General features: G+C 28.0%; 1 protein-coding gene across 2 annotated transcripts; it reads left to right on the top strand.

Annotated features, from left to right (window-relative positions):
* Positions 1-721: 721 nt before the first annotated feature.
* On the top strand, positions 722-6,798 carry LOC111317557 (putative RNA-dependent RNA polymerase 1). Of its 2 annotated transcripts, XM_089743113.1 has the most exons (5): positions 722-794; positions 1,551-2,100; positions 3,400-5,273; positions 5,566-5,716; positions 5,849-6,798. In XM_089743113.1, the coding sequence occupies exons 2-5, from the start codon at positions 1,591-1,593 to the stop codon at positions 6,650-6,652; spliced, it is 3,339 nt and encodes a 1,112-aa protein (XP_089599239.1). In that variant the 5' UTR covers positions 722-794; positions 1,551-1,590; the 3' UTR covers positions 6,653-6,798. The 2 variants fall into 2 exon arrangements, with proteins under 2 accessions (XP_089599239.1, XP_022775726.2); XM_022919991.2 differs by lacking the exon at positions 722-794 and having other exon boundaries at positions 1,540-2,100.
* Positions 6,799-16,603: the final 9,805 nt, after the last annotated feature.

The raw sequence follows: 16,603 nt of genomic DNA, 5'->3' as shown, positions 1-16,603 counted from the left end.
TTGGTTCCCCACTTCTCCTCCCGAGAAGGAGAGAATTCCCTTTTGGGGAGGAAAACAGATGTCATATGTTTTCTTTTTCTCTAATTAATTTTTTCGGTAAAATAGGACATAACTTTAACCCTGACTCAGGGTAAAGAATCTATCAATTTTAACAAATTCAATTGCTAACATTTTTAATATGAATTTATATTTAATATATTATTGATTTATAAATTTTATATATTATCAATAAATTATATAATATTACTATATTAATGAATTATATAATATTATTATTTTAATTAATAAAAATAAAATTTTATAAGTTTTTAAAATAAATATATATAAATTTGATTTTTTTTTTAAAAAAATTCTTGAGGAAGCGTTATGGTTAATTGATTGTGTATAAAATTTATATGCAAAAAATATATTAATTATAGAAAAATCGAGTTACATAATATATGTTATTGTGTCTAAAATAATTTAAACAAATTTAAACTATTTACCATGAAATTGTTGTTGGCTAAGCAATTTAAAGTATAAAAATTTACGTTTAGATTATTTTGAGTGGGAATCCAATAGGATATCAAAACGTGTCAATAATTTAGACCGTTAAAAAGCAGAACCCTGATGTCACCTCGCCTCACGTCAGCAAAAATACTAAAACAACCATGCTAGGCAAAAGCATAGAATCTCAAACCTTAACTTCCTTTTATTTATAAGCCTTCTTGGCGCCACAATTGCGTATCAGTGTCTCTCTGTTTTAGTTTCTCTTGTTTTTTATTTATTATCATCTCAAATCTCTTCATTTTTTAGTGAGTTTCTATTTTTTTATTTTTTTGTATGTTTTAATTTTATTTTCGTATTATTTTAAATTTTGATAAGCTCATTGACTTTTTTCTTATTTCTTTTGATTCATTCTCGTATCTTTTAAAATTTTTGTGAATCCTTCTCTCACTGTTTTGATTTTTTTTTATCTCTTATATCTTATTGTGATATTTTTCTTCAAAGTCAGGTGAGTTTCTCTCTTTTAATTTTCTTGGTTTATGTCTTTTTTCTCAATTTCTTCTTATTTTGCTATTTTTTCTTTAAATTTCATTGAACTTTCATTAAAATTTTCTTTGAATGAAATTTTTTTAATAATATCAATTTTTTAGCAAAGTATAATCCTCAATCCTATGTTAAAAAAGTATATAATTATGATATGATATATAAATAAAAATTAAAACTTATATTTGTAAGTTATGTTTTGTAGGTAATAAAACTTGCAAATCAAAACTAATCATATTTTGTGAGTTGGATACAAGTCTTCGCATAAATTTATGCACTAATTACTTAACAACATGTTTGGATGTTATTATTACATTTTTTATATATTTAAAATTATTAGAATTAGAATTTGAAATTAAAAATTTAATATTATACCTTGTTGTTGTCACATAACATTTTTATTATTGCTCAGTTATATTCAACTATTATTCTAATTCTAAAGCTGAATGAGGCTTTAAAAGCTTATTTGTTAACAGAAGGGTTTCTTTTTTTTTTTCTTTTTTTTTTGGTTTTGGTGGTAGTTTGTGAAATTGCAGTTAAAAGTACTGATTGGAGAGGGAAATGGGCAAGACAATTGAGCTCCATGGGTTTGCTTCAGCTGTTAGTGTAGAAGAAGTGACGGAATTTCTGGAGGAATATACAGGAAAAGGAAGTGTTGCGGCTGTAAGAGTTGGGAAGTCCAGGAGAAAAGGCGCAAAAGCCCGTGCCATAGTTCAATTCAAAACAAATGAAGACGCTGAAAGGATCTTATTCTGGACCGCTAATGAAGATCTTTGGCACAACGACTCATATTTGAGAGCCTGGGCATTGAAACATGACATTATCCTAGAACCAATCAGTAGCATAGATGATTTGATGTTGCACTTTGGTTGTCAGGTTTCGGAACAAAAGTTTTCTGTCCTTTGGAAACATGATCATGTCTCCTTTAAGTTTGGTTCACAATTGGACAAATTATACTTTTTTCTGTCTTATAACTCTATGGACTACAAGCTCGAACTGGTCAGCGACAATATTTGGCAGATTGTGTTACATTATCCGCCTGATCAAACTAAGAAATGCCTGCTCATTCAGGTATGTTTGAAATTGGATTGTGTTACATTCTCTTCTTTTTCAATTTCATCTTCTTTACTTTACGTAAATCTTCGGCATTAGATTACCTGTATGAAGTAGATGTAGTTTTCAGATAAAAAAAAATTCGAAAAACCAAAGTTAGCTTTTGTGACTATATTCCCTTATTCATAATATATATATACATATGTATATACAATTATATACACAATTATATATATATATATACATATATATATATATATATATAAGCAATGAACTCTAAAACTGCAAATGGTAAATTATATATACAATTGATAATTTATTAAATTAATTATTGTCTTCTATTAATGATTTTCTTATTAAATTAAAATATTGATTAATTTTTATTTATTTCTTCATTATTGTTGAAGTCTTTATTAAAGTAATTAAACTTTTTTAATTAATAATACCTTATTAAATTAATTACTGAATAATTTTTAATTTTCTATTTTCTAAAATTAATTAAACTTCCTTTAATTAATAATTTTCCTATTAAATTAAATATATACTATTTTTTTATTAAAGTAAATTATCTTAAGTATGAGACATGAAAATATAAATTAAAATTTATTAAGGGTTAAAAGAGAATATTGAATAATTTGTATTTATTTTCATATTAATATTGAGGTCGTTAGTAGTTCAAGTAAACTTTTCTTAATTTATAATTTTTAATAAATTAAATATTTACTAATTTCTATCTATTTATATTTCTTTATTAACCTTGAACTCTATATTAAGATAATTCGTTCATAATATAATTTTAAATTTAGATACACCAAAAACTAAAGTTTTTATTTCATGGAATAATTAAAGTGTTTAAATAATATTGATAGATTTCTCAAACTCTATTAAAACGTCTTTTACTGATTTAACCTAAAATTATTTGGGCAAACATGAATAATTTATTAAAGTTATATTCGTTTTAATTATTTGATATAATAATTATCACTATACATTATACTTTACATTTAAAAGTTATTTTAGTGTTATTTTGATTGTATTGAAAGAGTAAAATTTCTTTTATTTTTATAAAAAATTATTTTTCATCAAAAAACTTATTTCAAATAATGATATTTATGTATTATATCATCCACGTGTAACATAAGTCTAAGATAAACTAGTATTTATAAAAAGAGTAAAAAAAATTAAACCACCACTATGATATATAAATATATATATATATATAGGTATGTATGTATTTTGTGCTTATAAATTTGTGCCACAATATCATGGGAGATTATTGACTTTATTTTGCCCCTTCAATCTTATTTACATTTATAGTTAATTGGGGCCCCTCGGATCTATCGCTACGAGAAAGATGAATCTGCTGTCAGCTCTTCTAATGAAGTTATAACTGATGATGACCGGTGGATTAGAGAAAGTGATTTTACCCCAGGCCATTGCATTGGTCAATCTTTTGCTTTGTATTTGGAGCTTCCTCGAGCAGTGCATCTCCCAAGATTCGATGAGATTTCCTACTATAAGAAAGTTGAATGCAATTTCACGCTGGAGAATGGTTCTACTTATTCTTCTAACCCGGATTTGGTTCCTGTAATAAGTCCACCGCCAGGTTTTGACTTGCCTTTTGGTGTCTTGTTTAAAGTAAATTCTTTGGTCCAACACGGTTGTCTGCCTGCGCCAATTCTTGATGCCACTTTCTTTGAGTTGGTTGATCCACGTAAAATAGATATTTCCTTCATAGAACATGCATTAGAGAGAATGTATAGCTTCAGAGAATGTTGCTACGAACCTGCGAAGTGGCTAGATGAGCAGTACAAGAAATACCGGTGGTCGGAAAAAACTATAAGACCTCCCATTCTTCCCTTTGATGATGGATTGGTGGCTGTGAGAAGGATTCAAGTTACACCATCTAAGGTGTATTTCTGTGGTCCGGAGTTGAATATCTCTAATCGTGTGCTGCGGAATTACATTCGAGATATCGATAATTTTATTCGTGTTTCTTTTGTTGACGAGGAACTGGGAAAGATACATTCAACAGATTTGTCCTCAAGCACATCTATTAGTGATGGAAAGCATACTACAGTTTATCAAAGGATATTATCAACTCTTAGAAATGGCATAGTTATTGGTGACAAGAAATTCGAATTTCTTGCTTGTTCATCAAGTCAGTTACGAGAAAACTCCATTTGGATGTTTGCTTCGAAACCTGGGCTTACTGCAGTGGATATCAGAGAGAAAATGGGTGATTTTCATGTCATAAGGAATGTGGCCTCATATACTGCCAGATTAGGGCAGTCTTTAAGCTCATCTAGGGAAACTTTGCAAGTGAGCATGAATGAAATTAAGGTCATAGATGACATTGAAATTGAAAGTGGTGAGAACAAGTATAATTTCTCTGATGGCATTGGAAAAATATCTGCTAAACTTGCCAAGGCAGTGGCTAGGAAATGTGACTTGCGAACTACTCCATCTGCGTTTCAAATTCGATATGGTGGCTACAAAGGAGTTGTTGCTATGGATCCATCATCTTCTGTGAAATTATCATTAAGAAAGAGTATGCGGAAGTATGATGCCGATAGTACAAGTCTAGATGTTTTGTCGTGGAGCAAGCGTCAACCTTGTCATCTTAATCGCCAAATAATCGTCCTTCTGTCTACTCTTGGGGTTGAAGATCGTGTTTTCGAAGAGAAGCAGAAAGAGGATTTAGCTCTATTGGATGCAATTTTGATGGATCCAGAAAGGGCAAGGGAGGCAATGGATTGGATATCTGCTGGACAAATTTCCAACGTTTTAAGAGAAATGCTTTTGTGTGGCTATAGCCCTGATTCAGAACCTTTTCTGTCAATGATGCTACAAACAATTCGTGCGTCAAACTTGATAGATTTGAGGACCAGAGCAAGGATTTGTGTTCAGAAGGGAAGATCTATGATGGGATGTCTAGATGAAACTGGGACACTAGAATATGGTCAAGTTTTTGTAAAGTACTCTGTCAAATCGAGGCAATTTTCTAATGATTCCCTCTTGACATTCAACGATGATAGATCCCATCAAAATTGCCATGTTGTTGTGGGGAAGGTAGTTGTTGCCAAAAACCCTTGTTTACACCCTGGAGACATACGGGTTCTGATAGCCGTGGATGCCGTGGTTTTGCATCACATGGTGGACTGCATTGTTTTTCCACAAAAAGGACACAGGTATGACTATCTAATATTCGTATGCTTTTGTTGAATTTTTTGAAGTATGAAACTTTTCTGGTGTACAATATAGTACGTATATGGTTTTCTTATTGTAAGTTATTCTTGAAGACTTCATAAGTTCAATACCTTTATCGTTTTTATTTTCCTCACTAAAAACATTTCTATCTAGCAAAACTTCAGAAATACTTATTACTATAGTATGCAAATGAAATTATGAATTGATTACTCTGAGCCGTTGTACTTTCATCTCTATGGCTATTAATCCATGCAAGATTACATGATGAAACAGACCCCATCCAAATGAATGTTCTGGTAGTGATCTGGATGGAGATATATACTTTGTCAGTTGGGATGAAGATCTCATTCCTCCCTGCCAAGTTCCTCCCATGGATTATGGTGCAGCACCAAGTTCCTTTTTGGATCACGATGTCACTATAGAGGTATATATAAATATATACATACATATATATATATTAATATTACTCGAATCATATAGTAAAATTTGAAGATTAGAAGATTTTATTTGCAACTTCAAGAAACAGTTGATGGTTCTTTTCTACTTAAATCTACAGGAGGTAGCAGAGTATTTTACCAACTACATAGTCAATGACACCTTGGGAGTCATTTCTAATGCCCACACTGCCTTTGCTGATAAGGAGCCTCTTAAAGCAATGAGTGTGCCTTGCCTGGAGCTTGCCAGGTTATCATCCATTGCTGTTGACTTCCCAAAAACTGGTATTCCAGCCAAAATACCCCATCGTCTGCGTGTCCAAGAATTTCCAGATTTCATGGAAAAGCCCGAAAAAATCACCTATGAATCACAAAGTGTGATTGGAAAGCTTTATCGCGAGGTTAAAAGGATCTCAACAGGGGTGAGTACCGGTGTTAGACATTTCACCAAGGAAGTAGCTGAGCAAACCTATGACTCTGACTTGGAAGTTGATGGCTTTCTAGCTTATGTCAATGATGCTTTTCATCACAAAAGTGTGTATGACAATAAACTTGCTAACTTGATGCGTCTCTATGGGATCAAAACTGAGGCTGAAATGATCAGTGGATGCATCAAGAACATGTCGAAATCTTTCAACCGAAGAAGAGACTTTGAAACAGTAGTTGCCGCGGTGAAGTCGTTGAGGAATGAAGCCAAGGGCTGGTTCAATGCGAAAGAAGGTGATGAGTTGAGTTCCAAAGTTAAGAATGTATTTGCAAAAGCTTCAGCTTGGTATCATGTGACATACCATCCCAACTTCTGGGGTTGCTACAATGACGGAATTGATCAAGAGCATTTCATTAGCTTTCCATGGTGTGTTTATGACAAGCTTCTTCAAATCAAGAGAAAAGGAGTGAAAAGTCTTCGCGGTGTTCCTCACCATTAGAACGTAAATCCAATCATAGTGGGTTAAATTCTGATAAGAAATCTAGTTCGTCGGATATTTGTTTTTTTTTTATGTGAATCAACTCTTAATTTGTTACCCTTACAATAATTCTAAGCTAATCCAGAAGATAAATTTTACATATGCACAGAATATAGAAATTTTCATTGGAAGTGCTACGTGGCACTCTCTCCTTGTTTTTTTTATTATTATTATTTAAAATACTTCAATGACATTATTTTTGGGTTAAAATATTGGATTAGTGTGGTTGTTATGAGTTGTTTATTAGTGTTATGAAATTGATTTATATGATAAAAAAATTATTGAAGAATTAAATGAGAAAAATTATCCAATAGTATTATATAATAAAATCAAGAGCATAATGTCTGATCGAAAAAAAGAATTCCAATCACTGCATTTATGAAAGTAAAAACATGATTTTTAATTAAAAAAATTATTTATCAATATGCTTATAAAACTAGAAACATTCTTTTTGATTGAAATAAAATTTTACAAAGATTATGTTTTTTAAAGTAGAGACGTAATTTTTTATTAAAAAAAATTATAAAAATTATGTTTTTATAAATAGAAATGTAATCTTTCATTAAAAAAAATAAATTTTACAAAACTTACATTTGCAAAAATTAATACGTAATCTTTAATATAAATTTTTTTTTAAAAGGAATATGTTTTGGAACATAGAAACTAGTCTTTATCTACCTTTTATAAATTTTACTTCTATATGCAACACATGACTTTTAATTGAGAGTGTCATGCGCCACTATTTTTTTTTTTTTACTTTGTTATTAAGTTATGAAAAGATAAGAGTTAAAATATATCATAAGTCTTTATATTCTTCAATTTTTAAGAATTTAATCCTTATAATAGTATTTAAACCGATTTAATCTTTATAATATTATTTTTAAGAAATTTAATTTTTATAATATTACTTTTAAAAAATTTAATTATTGTATATAATTAACTATTGATCTAAAATTTTTAAAAAATAATATTAAAAGAATTAAATTCTTTTAAATAATATTAAAGAGATTAAATTTTTAAAAACAAAAAAGTACATTAACCTTTAACCTATATCAAAAGGTAAAATGGGTTGAGTCATTTCAACTTTTTCTTTTCTTTTTCTTATCAAATACGAAATCACCTTATCAAATAAGCACTCACAAAAAATATAGTGTGCAAAGCTGTAGTATGAAAGGATAACATAGGTGCCAGTGTGAAGCTGTTTTATAGATAACTCTTATTCTTTTAATGATGTTAGCCTAGAAATAAATTTTTTTGTAATAAATAAATATATAATTTATGAAATTATGTTATGGATTGAAAAGTGATTAAAAGTACCACTTCTTTTAGGACTTTTTTGGGTAATTGCTACCGATCAATAGCCTATCCAAAAATTGGGCTTGAAAATCGTTTTTCTTTTTCCATTTTTGCTAATTTCTTAATTTATTATTGCATAATGATGGATTATTTTGAGAAATTAAATCAATAATTTTTTTTTTTTTTTGCAAATACTTTCTATCGATACTTATTTGGAATCAACCTCTTTTGTTGTCTGACATGCCACTTTGCTCATGTGAGATGTAAATGAGCTAAAGTAACCTTGTTAGACTTCGTGTTGTATTGTTTATAGCTGTTTGAATAATCTGCTAAGCACATTTTAAATAAAGATGAGCTAAAATTACCTCATCTCATTCATCTAAGCTTGAAACTCGATAGAGTTTTATGTTTTTTGCTCATTTTTGGCATATTTGAATTTGTCTTATTGTTATAACGTGTAAATCTGTAAATTTATAACTAGACACAATTTAAGAAGGCATCACCAATCTTTTATTAAGGTGTGATTGGTCACTTAATAAATCTATTCTTTTAAAGAATTCCTAAGCTTAATTAAAGATTCTTAAAATAATAAGTTCTGATCTACTAATCAGAACATAGTTCAGGAGTTCGGTTACATATAATGAATGTTATAACACCCCTTCATGGCCATCCAAAGGACAGTATCATTTTATTTTAAATTATCTTAAGGTCTTAATTTTAATGGTCTTAAATTTAATATTGAAAAAAATTCTTAAGATTTTTTTATTAATCTAGTAGAATTCTTAAAAATACTTCATCACCTCAAGAGTATTCAAGAATCCCATTTATTTTTTTAAAGAGGCTTCGTCGTTGAAACAACTTAATCAATTTTATTTTTTATTTTTATTAAAATTTTATTTTATTGAAAATATAGCTAATTATTCTACAATTTGAGCCAAAATTAGAAATATTTTCTCACCTAAAAATATCTTAGATAATCATATATTTACGATTACTAAGAATTTCATTCTCCTAAGTTATTTTTTATTTTTATTTTTATTTCTAAATTTTTCACCATTTTGGTCTATTTAGAAATTTTTTCTATAAGTTTTATCTTTTAAAATTTTCACCATTTGGGTTTGTTTAGAATCTAAACTCTTGTTAATTCCTTAATCCTTATAAAGAAAATAATATGACAACTTTTTTTTTTTTGAAGTCTCATTTAAATTCTTCTTCCATTTAGGTTGAATTTAAAGAAATTTCTCACCTAGAGATTTCTTAAGAAATTTACCATTTGAAATTTTTAAGATTTTCATCATTGGATAATTGCCAAATATTTTCACCCAAAATTTTAAGTTATAGTGTTAAATTTTTTATTTTAATTTGAAAAATAATATAATTATTTTTGTTGAAATTTCATTTAAATTATTCCACCATTTTGGTAAAATTTAGAAAAATTTCTCACCTAGAGATTTCTTAAACAATTTACCATTTGAAATTTTAGAAATCTCATCATTGGGTAATTAGTATTTAATTTTAAAATTTTTATTAAATTTATTATTTATTATTTATATTTTTTTAAAATTGAAAATAAATATTAATCATTATTATTATTAAAACTTTATCTAAATTCTCCTTCATTTTGGACAAATTTAGAAAAAAATTTTACCTAAGAATTATATAGAAATTAACCTTTTGTAATTTTTAAAAATTATATCATTGGATAATTAGTATTTATTCTCAAAAGTGTATTAATATTTTACTTTATGTTATAATTTTCTTCCTAATTTTCCTAAAATTTAATAATGCAAAATACCTAAAAAAAAAGAAGAATAACATAAAAATAACAAAAATAACAAAAAAAAAATCAGCTTAGCTCTGCTGACGTGATATTGCTCGACTGTAGGAAGCGAAAGTAGTTGGAACGACACGACTTAGCTAAATCTAAGGAGGCTGTGAGGGGGTCGAAGGTGGGTCAAGCGACATAGGTAGAGTCACCTAGTTCAAAACACACGAACATTGTAAAACTAAAATGCCAAAAATGACATGGTTTGACAGTCATATAAAAGGGCAAAAAATCTATTTTCCTCAGAATGCTTCTTGCACCCTCTCTCTTCACTTTTTTTCTCTAATTTCTTTCTAAAGAGAGATGAATGTCCACCACCATATTCTAAAATCTGCACCAAAATTTGAAAATCTTATCAAAAAGTTCAAACTTCATCGAAAACTTAACAGAAAACTACAAAAGTTTGCTAGAATCTAAAAATCTCATCCAAAAATTCAAATTTCATTGAAATCTTTACCGAAAATTGGAAAAGTTTATCGAAAAATTCAACAAATTTGGAAAATTTCCAGAAATTATGAAAACTCCTCAAAAATCACTAGTTGAACCTCAAAAAACATATCAAACTTTTCTAGAACTGAATCAAAACCTTTACCAAAAGTTTTTTTTTTTTTTAAATGGACTTAATTGCTTATCTATTGGACTTTTGCATATGCCTCTGTTTGCTAATCCTTGTGTTTTTTTTTTTTATGAATTTCTTCTCTGATCATCCATGTGTTTTATTGCTTGATAACGGGTTTATTTATAAGAAACATTTAGAAGAATTTCATATTGACTGTGATTCAATTTTGACAGAATTGTTATATTATCATAAAACTAAAATTTATCCTTTTACGATTCAAATCCAACTCTAACTCTTGCTCACATTGATTCATGGTAAAACTTTTTTTTAATTATTAGACAAAAAGATAAATAAAATAAAAATAAATTTTAAACTCTGAAAAAAATGAGGTGTTTATAGCTATCTCTATTTGTGCATTTTATTTAAAATAAAAATTGTGTAAAGATATAGATATACATTACGTGCGGGTGTAGCTTAACAACAATTATGAAATCTTGAACCTCCAAAGATTCACAATTTGAAATATTCAAAAACTTCGCAATTCGACAATTAATAATGTAAGTTACAACTCAAAGATTCACAATTTGAGTTTAAAGAATCACCGTTTTGAAAATCAAAGGTTCGCAATTTAAAAATTTACAAAAATTCAAATTTACAATATTTCAGATTTGTAAGAATTTTAGATTCATAAGATTTTTTAGATTTGCAAGATTTTCAGATTCGCAAGAATTTTAAATTCATAAAACTTTAGTTTCAGAAGAATATGATTCATAACATATCAGTTTTGTAAGAATTTTCAAATTCATAAAATTTTGAGATTCACAAGAATTCAATTTCAAAAGAATTTGATTCTCAAAATTTTATTTTCACAAGATTTTTAAGATTCGTAAGAATTTTAGATTTGCAAGAATTTCAAGATTCACAAAATTACAAAGATTCAAATATTCACATTCGAATTCTGGATATTCACACCCAAAAGTTAAAGATTTTTTAAAAAAAACTTTAGGGATTCATTTTCAAGATTTTAAAGATTTTCATTCAAAAATTTTAGTGTTTCACATCTGATATTTCTCATTTAAAAACTTCAAGATTTTATCTAAAATTTCAAAGCTTCTCATTCAAGTTCAATGATTCACATTCGATAAATTTTAAAGTTTCACATCTAAATTCAAAGGTTCTCATTCAAAACAATTTAGGAATTCATATCCAAAAGTTTTAGAGATTCACACAAATTCTCAATATTTCCATTTAAAATTAAAAGACGAAGATTCTCATTCAAAGATTCTCATTCAAAGATTCTCATATAGAATTTCTTAAAGATTCTCATTTAAAACTTCTTAAAGATTCTTATTTAAAACTCATATATTCTCATTTAAAATTCCTTAAAGATTTTCATCTAAAATTCAAATATTCTTATCATTTTTAACATTAAAAATGCTCTTTTAAAAGGCTCCACAACTTTAAAATTCTAAATATTTTTCTCATAAAACATTTTTTCATTTTACGATTCTTAACCTTATCTTAAAAAGCTTTCATCAAAAAGTTCAAAATTTCTTGTCATGAAAATTTTAAATATTTCATCAAAGTCAAAATTTTGTATATAAAGAATGTTATGATAATGATGCAAATGTAACAATCTGGATTCTCACAATAATGTAGATGCCATACTTTACACTATTATTCAAATATTCGTTACATGATGCAAATGTATAGCCAACCAAGATTCAAATATTCGCTACATGATGCAAATGCATAGCCAACCAAGATTCAAATATTCACCAAATTATATACATGTATTGTTCAAATAATAATGCAAACGTAATGCATGTAATGCAAAAGTCACTAACATTAATGTCATGGAATTCTAATTAATTATGATAATATGATTCTTAAGACTCCACCATATCATATTTCCTTCTTAGCATTTCGATACTAACAATTTTATAACAAATTTTGTCAATTAATCCACATTATTTCCATCATTTGATAACAATTTATAGGCTTCTCAACACTAGCAATTTTAGAATAAATTTTATCCATTAATCCACACTATTGCCATCATTTGATCACAACTCACAAGTTATGTTGATCAATCCATCACCATGTTCATCACTTAATCACCTTATGTGTACTTTCAAATCATCTTTTCAGGCTTTTTTTTATCTTTTTTATTTTTTGCCCTTAACATTTAGGAGTTTTTTTTCAAAGGAATGCATGAATATTTTAAGAACACTATCATTCATTAATTATCATTTCAAATCATGACAAATGTAATGCAATCATACATTTCATCGATTTATTTTGAGGATGCAAAAATAAAAGGGTATAAGGTGAATTAGGAGAAAAGTAATCAATATAAGAATGAGTCTAATAAAAAATAATGGGTAAAAGAACAAACTTAAAACATATCAATAGGGATGATATTGTCCAACAACATTCAAACAATGAATATTCAGACAATTCTTAACATTAATATAGAATTTTTTTTTAAAAACTCATTCTATTATTTTTGAAATCATTTTGAGCTTATCAAACTTTGTCATAGCTTTGGAGGATCTTTAGATGTCTTTGATCTTTCATATATTTGACTGTCCATCAAACTCTCAACTTAAATGTTTTTTTACCTAAATTGTTTTTTTTGGTTTTCAATTTGAATTTTTCTTTTCTCTCATTTTTTAATTTTTTTCACATTTCACAATTCACATTTTTCATTTTTCATTTTTTCACTTTTGTTTTGTTTTTTGTATTTTTTATTTTTTTTTATTTTTTTTACTTCATCTATTATTGATATCTTCCAAACATCAATCTTTAAAATATGAGAACATAACACGATTCCATTACTCCTTCATAAGCATGCCTTAGCCCAACATATGATCATTCAATTCAAGCATTCACATTTGGTCATGAAAGAAATGGATAAAATAGGCTCAAAACATATGTTTACAGGGTTTAAACCAAAGGATTATTTTCCATCATGTGATATAATTTCGCACTTTGTTCCATTCCACATTATTTCACTATTTTTTTTTTTAATCATCTTATTTGTTACAAAAAAATTCTCATTACTTTATCCCAAATCATTAGTGCCATTCATTTTTTTAAAAGCATTTTTATTTTTTTTTTACTCTCTATCTTTTGAGGCCATTTATAATCTTTTGCCTTTTTTTCCTTTTTCAAATAGGTTCATTCAAAATTTATCTCCTAGTATGGAGGATGATCCTTGGTTGAAAAGAAAAAAAAGATCAGAATAGGTTTAAAAGAGGTAGTAATGGATGGTTCTATGAATGGTAAAAGAAAGATGACCATTTTTCATCTTAAACATGAATGCTTTTTTTGAAAATCATTTGTTGAATAAAGATAAATTTATAGATCATTATAAAAGATTATATATCTTTAAGACATTTATTTCATATCTGATAGCAAATTGCTTTTTTTGCTCAAATAGTCTCTACATATCAATGTGGATGAGTTCTCAAAATTAAATCCTAAAATTATTGTTTAAATTGTCTAAACATTCTTCATTTAGAATTTGAGAATAAAAAGACATGAAAAATAACAAAGCATAGAATAGTGATTATGATGAAAAAGAAAATGTAATGAAATGCATCATATTTGCCTTTTATTAAAATGATAAAAAATAAAATCTTATTACATAAAAAGAATCATAATTTTAAAAGAAATCTCAATATGATAAATAACATCCAACCAGCCTTAACATCCTTATCTTTCGTAAAATTATGCCTTCGTATGATCAAATGAAGGGTTTTTGTTAACATCCAATCCCTTTGATTTGTTGAAGCTCACCTAACTTTTTTGGATCAAACTTTGCACTTTGTGTTTGAAAGTAGGGTAAGTTTTAATAGAATGACCCACATTCCCATTATGGTAATCACATGTGAAATTAGCATTATACTATTTGAGATATGGTGGTTTTAATGGTTCTGAAATAATTGAAGATACCCAGTTATTCTTAACTAATTCTAGATATAATTTAGTGTAAGTCATAGAGATAGGATCAGTGTGGGCTTTTTCTTAGTTATTTCGAGATCTCTTCAAACCACTTGCTTAGTTGTTAGGCCTAAAAGCTGATGTAGTGATATGACTAGACCCATATACAGGTTTTTGAAAGGCTGTTTAATAGGTTAGTTGGTAAGCTGATTATGGATATGGTTAGTAAGGGGCCTGCACAATACCATTGATTGCAGGGTAGTAAATATGATGAATAAAGAGTGGATATGATGATGCATAGCTTTTGAATTATTGCTCATCAAAATTCATAACATGGGCTTTGGTTTCTTTCTTTTTAGGCAACCCTCTTTTCTTGATGGTTCTCTTTTCTGATGCTTGCCACTATTGATAACATTTTTAATAATTTTTCTCAAAATCACCATATCAACAAAGTTTTTCATTGCATTCTTTATTATCTTTTAGTTAAAAAAAGATTTTAAAGTGCTCATAAATAACACTGTGATCTCTTTCTTAATCAAAGATGATTAAACTTAAATAGATATGTCCCTCTATCTTTGGACATATTTTTTAAATGATTTAGTCATCTTCTTCTCTATATTCTACAAAAAAAAGTGATCAAGAGTTAAATTTATTATATGTCGATATTGACTGATGAAGTCGTCAACCATCTCGTTCTAGGAGTGAATGCGATTCTTATCCAGCTAGACATACCATCTAGTAATAGAGCCATTAAGATTATATTGAAATATGTGCATTAGTAACTTTCATTATTAGCATAGACAATCATTTTTTATAGTACATAGTAATGAGGGTCATTGGATATTTTGTATTATCATATTTTTTAAATTTTGATACTTTGAACTTTGGAGGAATAATGATGTCTGGGATTGAACAGAGTCCAGTAGCGTCTATAGAACCATAAAAATTAATTTTTCCATTACTCATAACCTTTCTTCAAGCATATTCATCTTTTTGTCAACTATTGAGTCCCGTAGCAACTCGATCACTTTTAATTTTTTTTTTTTGGGATAATCTAGATCAGGGAGCTGGATTGGTTTTACTATCTTCTTAGTAAAGATAAAATTTACATAACTCTGATAATGCTTTGGATTTGAAACCGATGGAATTCCAAGAAATATATACCCTACAGGGTATGTGAACTATTGTGATGGTGTATCTTGTGTGGACTAGACTTAATGCGACCTATAACCAAGAGGGTATAGAAGGTCAACCACATCTTGTGATGGATGGTCTTACTAGTTAGCATTTCTTTTCCTTTGTTCAATTTATTCAAGGCCTTCAGAATCTTATTCAAATCTCCTTCAAGCTTTTCTTGAGCTTTTTTTTTAATCTTTTTAAAATGATTGAAATTTTTTTGTTTCATCTGTCTAGATCGAGCTATTGTATTGTATAAGTGAGTTACTTATGTGAAGTTCTTACTTGGTGGATCTATATTTGAATATTAAGTACCATAATTATCATGCTCATGTTACTAAATGTGTATGTGAAGAAGCTTTTTAACCTAACTTTTTTAAAAATCCTATATGCATGCATGAATTAATACTTAAACAATGTATAAATGCATGTAATGACGTGTTACATTATGAAGCATGGATGAATATATATATGTTAGTGATGCTAGAATAAGAATACAATACACAATATACAACAATTTAATCAATAAGGATCAAACAACATTTGTCATGAAGGTGATATGAATGAAGCTTAAAAGGTCCACTCATATGTCCTAATTAGGGTTACATTCTAGTGATGGGTAGATAGGGCTTTAACCAAAGGTTGACTTATTATATGTTACTATGTGGTTTGGGTTAAATCTAAAGGTTTTCAAATTGTTCTCACATCATTATCAATCACAAACTAGTAAGACATTCAATCATCTCCCATCATAGGCTACAAACATAAATGATTCAATTTGAGTAAGTATTTGGTTAGCCATTATGAAGATTATCATCTCATGAGAGCGTAGGTACTTTACTCTCTCCTAAAAAAGATAAAGTCTGGGTATAGAGCTCATGTGATACATATGCATGTAATGTATGTGTGAAAGAATATATATATATATCTTCATTTGCAATTTTCACAAGCCAAGTCAAAGAATAAAAGAATGAAAATAAATGCAAACAAAAACTATCAATAATTTAAGACCAAGCAAACAAAAAATCAGGATAATTCAAATTAATTAATGGCCTAACTTTCGAAGTCCTTAGCAGAGTCACCATACTGTCATAACATATAGATCCGT

The sequence above is a fragment of the Durio zibethinus genome, chromosome 2, assembly GCF_047325235.1.
Source record: "Durio zibethinus cultivar Kanyao isolate XHJ-2024 chromosome 2, ASM4732523v1, whole genome shotgun sequence".
Taxonomy (NCBI): Eukaryota; Viridiplantae; Streptophyta; class Magnoliopsida; order Malvales; family Malvaceae; genus Durio; species Durio zibethinus.
The sequence above is the reverse complement of the archived record's forward strand: the minus strand, read 5'-3'. Positions and strand labels throughout refer to the sequence as shown.

Bases quoted from the DNA above. Each gene is read 5' to 3' on its own strand.
- LOC111317557 (XM_089743113.1), top strand. From the start codon at position 1,591: ATGGGCAAGACAATTGAGCTCCATGGGTTTGCTTCAGCTGTTAGTGTA. The intron at 2,101-3,399 runs GTATGTTTGAAA...TTACATTTATAG, and splicing joins AGAAATGCCTGCTCATTCAG to TTAATTGGGGCCCCTCGGAT. The intron at 5,274-5,565 runs GTATGACTATCT...ATGATGAAACAG, and splicing joins TTTCCACAAAAAGGACACAG to ACCCCATCCAAATGAATGTT.